This window comes from Vespa mandarinia, chromosome 2 (assembly GCF_050613455.1).
Source record: "Vespa mandarinia isolate Hongniang chromosome 2, ASM5061345v1, whole genome shotgun sequence".
NCBI lineage: Eukaryota > Metazoa > Arthropoda > Insecta > Hymenoptera > Vespidae > Vespa > Vespa mandarinia.
Genome location: NC_140811.1, coordinates 18230001 through 18240000, shown reverse-complemented (window position 1 = coordinate 18240000; position 10000 = coordinate 18230001). Strand labels below are relative to the sequence as shown.

Here is a 10000-nt window from a genome sequence, read left to right as displayed (position 1 = left end):
AACGCTTACTGATGTTTACTTTACTCTACGCTACCAAGAAATATATATATACATACATATGTATATGAAAACATATATATATATATATATATATATATATATATATATATATATATATATATTTTCGGACACTGGCTCTCTCTCATAAGAAGAAAAAACAATCTTCAAATACTTGTTTGTACTACTATTCCGTATATATATATATATATATATATATATTTTTTTTTGTCTTTTACGATTTATTCTTATTCTCTTTTCGAATGTTAGCCGAGTTTAATAATTTCATTTCTGCTGCACCGAGAAAAATAATTTCAAAAAACAAGAATACGTGCACGTATACATTAGTACATATAGCGTATGCGTATATATGTATGCGTATGGGTGTGTGAGAGAGAGAGGGATGGTCAACACTTAAATATTCATATAGCAAAAATGACGTAATACATTCCGATTGTATACGAATATCTAAATATATACGTATATAATACGTATCTAATTTTTATAATGCAATATAATATAGTATAATATTATTAATAGAATATATTTATTAAAAAAAGAACAAAAAAAAAGAAATTAGTCATTCGTTTATATATTAATAAAATATCAAAAATATTGACATTATATTAGTTATTATATACCAACCTAACATACATATATATATATATATATATATATATAAACTATGTGTATAATAATATAATAATAATTTAATTATCAATTTGTCGAAGTCAAATTAAAAAGAAAAAAAAGAATAATCAACGAATAAGAAAGCGAAGGAGAAAAAGTAAAAAAAGTAAAGAACGATGAACATAGACGTAAACTGAAAAAAAAAAAAAGAAAAAAAAAAAAAAAAGAACGAAGAAAAAAAAAATAATGAAATAACAAAGTTCGAAAGTTTGATCTCATAGTGAACGCTACGAGATGATCGATCGAATTATAGTTAAATTAACAATTCTATTGTCATTGTCGACATATCGCGGTTAATTACGAAACAAAACAAAACAAAAAAAAAAAAAAGAAAAAAGAGAGAATAAAGAAAGAAAAAAAGAAGAAGAAGTAGAAGAAAAAGAGAGAACGATTAAGAGCAAGAATACCGACCGAAGTATATATAAAATTATGTACGTAGTACATACATATGTCTGCGATCGAACAGAACGAAAAAAAAAGGAAAAAAAAAAAAAAAAAAGAAAAAGAAGAAAGAAAAAGAAAAAAAAAAGAGAAAGAAGGGAAAAGGAGCGAGAGCAAATAAAGAGAAGCAAAATATGAAAAAGCAAGTATGGAATTAAAAGATTCCATAAATACACCATAAAAGTACTTATAGTACAGAATTCTGGACGCGTTACTCTCGTTCGAAATCATCTCGAATTTTTTTTTATATTTTTCTTTTCTATTCATTTTTTCTTCTTTTTTCTTTTCTTTTCCTTTTTCTTTCTCGTTTTCTTTTCCCTTCTTTTTCTTCAATCTCTCTCTCTCTCTCTCTCTCTCTCTGTCTCTCTCTTTGTTATTCAACGATAGCAACGATAGCGACGGTCACGTTTAAAAACCTTTTTCTAAATGTGAATAAAGTATATAAATCAGACGAAGTGTGTCAGTAAGCGCAGTGCGGTAACACGCACATTTCTGGAGGCCGCATTAGAGAAGGGCAGCAACCAATAGCCAACAACATATCATCTTCCTCCTACGTTTTACGCTAAATGCAACGCGGAGAGGGATGAGAGGAGTTTGAGGAGGAGGAGGAGGAGGAGGAGAAGGTGAAAAAGGGAGAGGAAGAGACGCAACGTTACTCTAACGTACGTATAAGTCAATAGATATACCTATACACACACACATATATATATATATATTTTCTATGTACGCGTGTATGTGTGAATGTGTGTGTGTGTGCGTGTATGTGTGTTTACATAAAAAGCTACATTTACGATGACACATAGCAAATTGTTGACTGATCAAACGTATAAAACGTTTGGATTGTGGTGTACGTATGTACGTATGTACGTATGTACGTATGTATGTATGTATGTATGTATTATCGTAATTAGAAGAAGAAAAAAAAAGAAAAGAAAAAAAGGAAAAAAGGAAAAGAGAAAAAAAAAAAATAACAGAAAAGAAAAATACTCGCAAACACAGAGAGACAAACATATTTCTTCTAATCAATCGTTGAAATAGATGGAAATGTTTTTTCTTTTTTTTTTTTTCTTTTCTTTTTAACGCGCCAAAAAAGAAAAGAGAAGAGGAAAAAGTTGTGAAAAAATATTTTCAATCGATCTTCAAGCTGTTCTTAATTTCTTTTTTTTTCTTCTTCTTTTTTTTTTTTGTTTTCTTTTTTTTTTTTCTATTTCTTTATTAAATCATTCACTATCGATTTCACGAACGTCAGACATCTCTTTTTTTTTTTCCTTTTTTTTTTCATTTCTTTTTTCTTTTTGGTTTTTTTTCAAATACCATATCACCTTTTTACCTTTTTACCCTTTTACCTTTTACCTTTTACTTATTTTTTTGGAAGGTACTTAAGCGTGTACAATATGGCGTTTCAAAGAAACATCGTAATCTTTCCGTGTACCAAAGTTATCTTCCGTTAACGTTTAAGACGAACAAAAGGAGAGAATCGACAAGATTCTTTTTTCTTTAAGTAGAATGCGAGGAAAAGTTTTAGCGATTTGCTGTTATCTCTACTTCCGTTTTCATCTTACAGGATTACTTAAGTTAGTTCGAACTACTTTTTTAATGTCTCTTTCTCTCTTTCTCTTACGAAAACGTTCGATCGGTCTTCTTTTTTAAAAAAATTAGCAATAAAATAAATATAATTATTGTCATGTATAAAGGTAGAAAGATTCGAAAAGTTTTTTTTAAAAAAGATAACAAAGATACTTTTGATCAATTTTAAAAGTCAATTTTCTTTCGATTTTCGAGAACTTTTAGAATTCGCAATCGGAATTTTACAAGTTAAACTAGACACACACACACACACACACACACACATACACAAAGAGGTATCTTTTATTCGGCTTTAAGAAGAAAAATTATCGTAAAAGAAGAAAATATAATATTATTTTAATTATTAATTCTTTTTTTCTTTATCTTTTTTTTTTTTTTGTTTTAAATCATCCAATACATACATACACCAATATATACATATATCTATATAAAATTATATTCTTTATGTGCTAACGTGACTTTTGGAATAATTCGAATAATGAAAAGACTAACCTACATATTATATATATATATATATATATGTGTGTGTGTGTGTATTAATGTATTATACATATTAACATAATTTAATAATATAATATATAAGATATGTATATTATAAACATACATAGAAGGGCATTTAGAATAAGAGATGCATGGGACATTGGGGGAAGGGGGGGTGAAGAGGAGGGGAGGGGAGATATGGTTTACGAGTATATATCTTAGAAATTATTAGATGCCACGAATATAGAAATATGTGTGTCACTTCGATTTTACATGCTGATGGTTTATGAAAGTCTCGTGGAATAGCCTGCCATCAGATATATCGGGATATTTCAGTCTAGATTGTTCAGAATGTCAGCGTGTAAACTTTCCATTAAAAGGCAGAGCGCTTGTCCGAGAACTACAATGAGAAATAATGGCGATAATTAAAAGACCGAGATGAAAGTATCGAACGCATTTTGTCAACTACGCAGTCACGTTTTCTATTGAAATGAGAATGATCGATCTGTTCCATCATTCTATATATTTTACATTTGAAAAATTTTTCATTAACCATACTTCTATATATTACATTTATATATATTAATATTCTATAATACATATATATTATATATTTTTATACATACTATTCCGTAATAACATGTGTATATATATATATATATATATATATATATATATATATATATGTATGTATGCACACATGTTCTGAGCTACAGAGAAAAAAAAAGAGAGAAAAAGAAAAGGAAAATAAAAAGAAAAAAAACAAAAAAAAACAAAAGAAAAAAGAAGAAATAAAAAAGAAGAGAAAAAAGAAAAAGAGGAAAACGCTAGAAGTCGACAGAGATTAACTGACCGTGATACTTTTTTTTAGCGCGATCTATACCATTTAGATCGATCGATCGATCGATCGATCGATAGATAATATCCACGTTTTTGCTTTTGTTTTGAACGAACGTTAATGAGCAAGAACATTCGTTACTTCGATTCTCATTCGTTCCTTCTTTTTTAAGGTGTCACCACAGTGATGCATTTTCCTCTGTTGTTCTGTCCTATGTTTTGCTTTCTCTATGTTCTGTTCTACTCTGGTCTACTCTTATATCGTGTAATGGAGGACTAATAAAGTTTGATTAAACTCCGAGCTTAACTACTGTCGGCTCTGCTCCGTGAGCTTCGATTTGTTATAGAAAGAGAGAGAGAGAGAGAGAGAGAGAGAGACAGAGAGAGAGAGAGAGAGAGAAAGAGAGAGAACATCTACATTTACAACGTTAGAATCCTATGCGAACGTACAAACGTATTAATGGACAACACAGTGCTAAGCAGCAACGAGGTGACTTAAACCGTCACGCGTTTACACGCTCATCGATTTTTCTTGCACAATTCTACGATTCCTCGACTCTGACGTGTCGTCGTGATAAAAAAAGAAAAAAGAAAAAAAGAAAAAAAAAAAAAAGAAAAAAAGGAAAAGAGAAAAAAAAGAAATAAGAAGCAGAAGAGAAAAAAAGAAATGAAAAGGGAAAAAAAAAGTAAAGAAAAGAAAGGGAAAGGAAAAAAAGGAAAATTACACCTTGAATGATCTATCGATCCTTCCAACGAAGAATTGAATTATATATAACGATTAATTTTCAATGAGTCGATTTACAAAAAAATAACAAATATATATATATATATATATATATATATATATATATATATATATATATACATATGCACGTAAGCATGTATGTTAAAACGTATACATATCTCTTATACGTAAATAGTATATAAATATTATCGATCGGTCGAAAGTTATGATAATTGTTCTTTTTTTTTTTTTTTTTTTAAATTAATCACATCTTCATTCGAGACCATTGAAATCTCCTTATTTCGAATCCTATTGTTGAACGTGTGCTAATATAAGATATTTGTTTTTCTTCAATTTTAAAAACGAAAAAAGAAAAAAAAACAGAAAGAAATCTAAAATTGTCCTAATGATATATAATAGAAATGTATTAATAATTTTTATAAATGAAATGTATAATTGATTTTTCAAATTATCAACAAGAACTTCTCAATTCTTCTATCTCTCTCTCTCTCTCTCTCTCTCTCTCTCTCTCTCTCTCTCTCTCTCTTTTGACCTTTTCTAAAACGTAACCTAACATAGATATAATAAACATAGAATATAATAATGATTGTAATCAACCATAAGTAACCAAAGGAACGTAAGAAATTAATTTCCGTGTTTAATACGAAGGAACATAATGCCAATGTATATTCAAAGTTCACCTTATAATGATCCATATACATACATATATACGTATATACATACATATCTATTTCTTAGGCCGCGTTTACACATCGTCGCTATCACTATAACTGACCCTCTTATGCAATCTACTCGAACGATTCCTACCGAGTCGACATTATCGACATTGATCCGTATTCACATCGAACGTCGAAAGCGTTTCCATTTACCACAACTACCACCACTACCACCACCGCTACCACCACCACCACCACCAACCCACCACCAACCCATCACCAACCCATCATCCCACCAACCCCTTCTTACTCTTCATCCCTTACTTATCCCGCACATTTCTCTTCCTACCGACATTATCGCCAGTCGCTTATTTCCAAAGCCTACGTTCGCACTCTCGAATTTTGCTACCATCTTCGATCACTAAGAACATGACCTCCCTCCATTAATCCTAAACAAATCTCTAATTAGATTTCATTTTAAATCGATGCATTTTGTTTTTGTTTTAAACGTGAAAAAATTAACGAATAAATAAAAACGAAATATATGTTTTAGCTTCGTCGACTTCCTTGATAATTAAAAATCTCTAATAAATTAAGGGTTTTTTTTTTTTTTTTTTTTTTTTTTTTTTTATTGAATCAAAAATTTATTCTCCAAGGTGTTTTCGAAAATCATTCGTATCCTTTCACGATATCATTATTTCGAAAGGGATTTATAATTTTTAGAAAATTACAAATCCCTTGATAATACTACGAAAATAATCACGTAGAGTTTTATAATCGGAAGAGAAAGAGAGAGAGAGAGAAAAAAAAAAAAGAAAAAAAGAGAGAGAGAAATGAGAAAAAAAAAATATATATATATAAAATTGAAAGTAAAAATATGTATACTAAAATATATATATATATAAAATATATATATACATATACAAAGAGAATAGTAAATGTTTAAAATTAAGTGAGAATTTTGAAGACCCAATTAAAACGTTTCGAGATCCACCTAATATATAGAAACACACAATATATATATATATATATATATACTCATATATATATATATATATATATATATATATATATATATATATGAGTACTCTCTATTTGTATGTCCAAAAATGTTCAAAAAGAAGTACTACATTTGAAAACATTTTCAGTCTGTCTGTCTCTTTTTTATCTCGATAAAACTAGTCTATTGGCAACCCCTTCTACTACTACTTCTAGTTCTAGTTCTACTTCTTCTTCTTCTTCTTCTTCTTCTTCTTCTTCTTCTTCTACCACTTCTTCTTCTCTTCTTCTTTTCTATCTTTCAAGAAAACCTTACTATTCTGTTATATAGGTTCGTGTCTTCTATACACGCGAAATGGATCTCCGTTATTCCATTGTGAAAGGATTTCCAATAGCCTTCGTCAGAGCTCTTTTCACGCAAGGTTCCGCAACACTGTTTGCATTTACCGTGACGTAAGGGTGCCTCTGCATTGTGAACCTATATAGCCGTTCTAGAGAGAGAGGGGGGAGGGAGAGAGAGAGAGAGAGAGAGGTATGATATTAAAACATGAACCCGCACATTTCTCATTTATACATACTGCCGATTCAATTGTAATAAATAACAAAACCTTTTCCCGTACAGGGGGCTGAAGGATTGAAGGGGATGAGGTTTGAGGGTTGCACAGTCCGTCAAACGTCAATCGTCAAAATAAATTCTGATTGAGAAACTATCTATTTTCAATCTACAGGATCTATTTATCAAATCGATCCTACTATCGTCGTAATGTATTTTGTTTAATTCAAAATTTCATAAGAATTTGAATGTTAATCGCTTTTTTCTTTTTTTTTTTTTTTTTTTTTTCTTGACTCGCCATTTATATTTATTATATATTTGAAACGTTTCGATGTATACTTTTTTTTTCTTTATTTTGTTTTGGTTTTTTTTCTTTTTTTTTTTTTTTTTTCAATATTATTCCACTATTACATTCTCTAAATCAATTTTTCTTTTTGATCGTCGCGATTTATCTATCATTATTTCTTTCGATTAGATTATTTTCAAGTCGAACGATATCTGTGATCTAGATATATTGATAATCATATTTACAAATCGATTCGTAAGAATTTAATATTACACCTTTCCATGTCTTTTTTTCTAAATTAAAAATTTTTATACAATTTTCAATATCTTTCTCATTTCGAATGATATTAAAATCAATTATCCTACCCAATCATCGGACTTCACATTATTCTTAGTTTTTCTCTTTATCGAATTATCTCGTAAGAATAATTTTATTCGTACATTGAAATAAAATATCTCCATAGAAAGTATTTATTCACTTTCGATATAATCGATTCAAAGATAATTTTGAATTAAATCGTCTTTCAATTAAAACTTTATAAATGTCACGTATTCTATAGATTTTCGTATTTCGATTTGTTCGTTTTGTTCGACGATGAAAGAAAAGGTGGGGAAAAAAAAAACAAACAAAAAAAAAACAAACAAACAAAAAAAAACAAACAAACAAAAAAAAAAAAAGAAAAAAAAGAAAAAGTATCTTACGATATAAATGTATTATCTGTGTCAATTTCTTTTCCTCCTTCACCAATATCATCACCCCACTTCCCTTCTCCCGTAATATTACAAATTCAACGTCGTCGTAAATGTTGAAAATATTGTTTCATGTTTGAGAAATAGAATAATGCCGTAATATCGAGGAAAATTTCGATCGAGTTTAATACCTATTTCACATGCAACATTATAGTTAGAGAAGCAACTAACGTTAGGATAACCGTGTAACAAGGTACAGCCATGTCGTCAAAGAGGGAAGCAACGGGTGGCGAAGTGAGAGTGAGAAAGAGAGAGAGAGAGAGAGAGAGAGAGAGAGAGAGAGAGAGAAAAGATATGGGGGTTGAAGAGGGTACGAGATGGGAGAGGGTAGGTAGTCTCGTCGAAAAGAGGATTTTATGCAGCTAATCCTTTCGAAGAGATCATCACAAAGATAAACGATACTTAACGCAAATTCTCTTTCTCTCTCTTACATACACACACACACACACACACATTCTTATCCACTCTCTCATTTAATAAAATTTAAAACGATTGCGTGCTTATTCTTGCTCTTTATCGTTCGTTACTGTGATCGCCTTAAAATTAACTATAATGACGTTCATTATCCATTAAGGATCTTTAAGGGAAAATAATATTACTCCTTTTTTATCATCATGGTTAACATCATCAACATCATCAACATCATCATCATCATCATCATCATTATTATTATTATTATTATTATTATTATTATTATTATTATTATTATTATTATTATTATTATTATTATTATTATTATTATTATTATTATATCAGACGATAAAGAAAAGATCGAATATAAAGGAGAGAGAGCAAAAAAAGAAAAAGAAAGATAAAAAGTAAGAAAAAATAAGTATATCAGATATCTAAGAGGTGACTTACCTCGTCGTATATAAAGTTATCGATTTCTTCGAGTGGCCTGCCATAAAGTTCAGTCGGGAAAGGTTCGAATTTCATTGGGAGAACTGCACCGTCTTCGACCGACATCTTCCTTTTAGGTTGAAATCCATAATCTCTAACCAATTGTACCGTACGGTTTTCTAACCTGTCAAGGCTCTCCTTTGTAAATGGTTTAACTGTTTGTTTACCACCCTTGCCAGGTGTCTTAGAACCAGGTGATTTCCCTTCGACATTAGCGACAACGGTATCAAGTGTTATAGTCGTGCTACCCCTTGGTGTTCCCATAATGGTGTCAGGTTGGATCTCGGCACTTCCGGAATCACCGGTACCAGAATCCGCGGATGTACCCGCCGTACCTGCCAATGGTGGACGCAATCTCGTACTATCCTGGATCTTCGATGATACTGATTTTTTCAATGGCGGTGTTGTTGCTGTTGTTGTTGTTGTTGTTGTTGTTGTTGTTGTTGTTACTGTTGTCGTCGTCGACGTTTCCTCCTGTTCGTTGTCCTTAAAAATTGGACCATTATTATCATGCATCGTCGGCGATATCCGAGTCATCATATCGGTTTTAATGTTTTCTTCTTCCTTAACGTTATCCCTGGTCGATTCGTTTCTTTCATTATCTATTAGAATTTCTCCCTCAGTAATATTCGTTATCTTTGGTTGTTCGTACTGTGGACTATCGGCGTACGTTCTCCCTGTACATCTTGGGAAAAGTCTTGAGAGGCCATCCTCGTAATCATAATCGTCGTAAACCGTGTACTCCGGTGGACTCAAACCAGCGTAAGGTGGGGGCGAGCGCCTTGTCGTTTGGCCCTTATTGTTAAGCGATTCCCGATTATCGTCCGTCCTCGTTCGCGTTCTACGGGCTGTAGGAGGAACCGGTGGTTCCTCGGGGCTCCTGGAGCGACTCCTTTCAAAGGCAAAATCCGTATTGCGAGAAACGGATGATCTCGATTCGATCGTAAATCCACGTAGATCAGCGGTACTACTGGTACCTCTTGGTGAATTGCAATCGATCCTACGTAAACCGTGTTGTACCGATTTCCAACTCTCACAGGAACCGAATGATTCTCGTACGGGTGAACCGTGAACTCTGGA

The 10000-nt window shown here is 31.1% G+C and overlaps 1 protein-coding gene across 1 annotated transcript in view; it reads right to left on the bottom strand.

Moving 5' to 3' along the window:
* The window catches only part of LOC118451553 (sodium channel protein 60E), a 94644-nt gene that overhangs the window by 84047 nt on the left and 597 nt on the right, over nucleotides 1–10000 (bottom strand). The window contains exon 1 of the mRNA XM_035888224.2: nucleotides 8882–10000. This exon is cut by the window's right edge and continues 597 nt beyond it. Coding sequence (XP_035744117.2) covers nucleotides 8882–10000 — 1119 coding nt within the window. The remainder of the gene's footprint in view (nucleotides 1–8881) is intronic.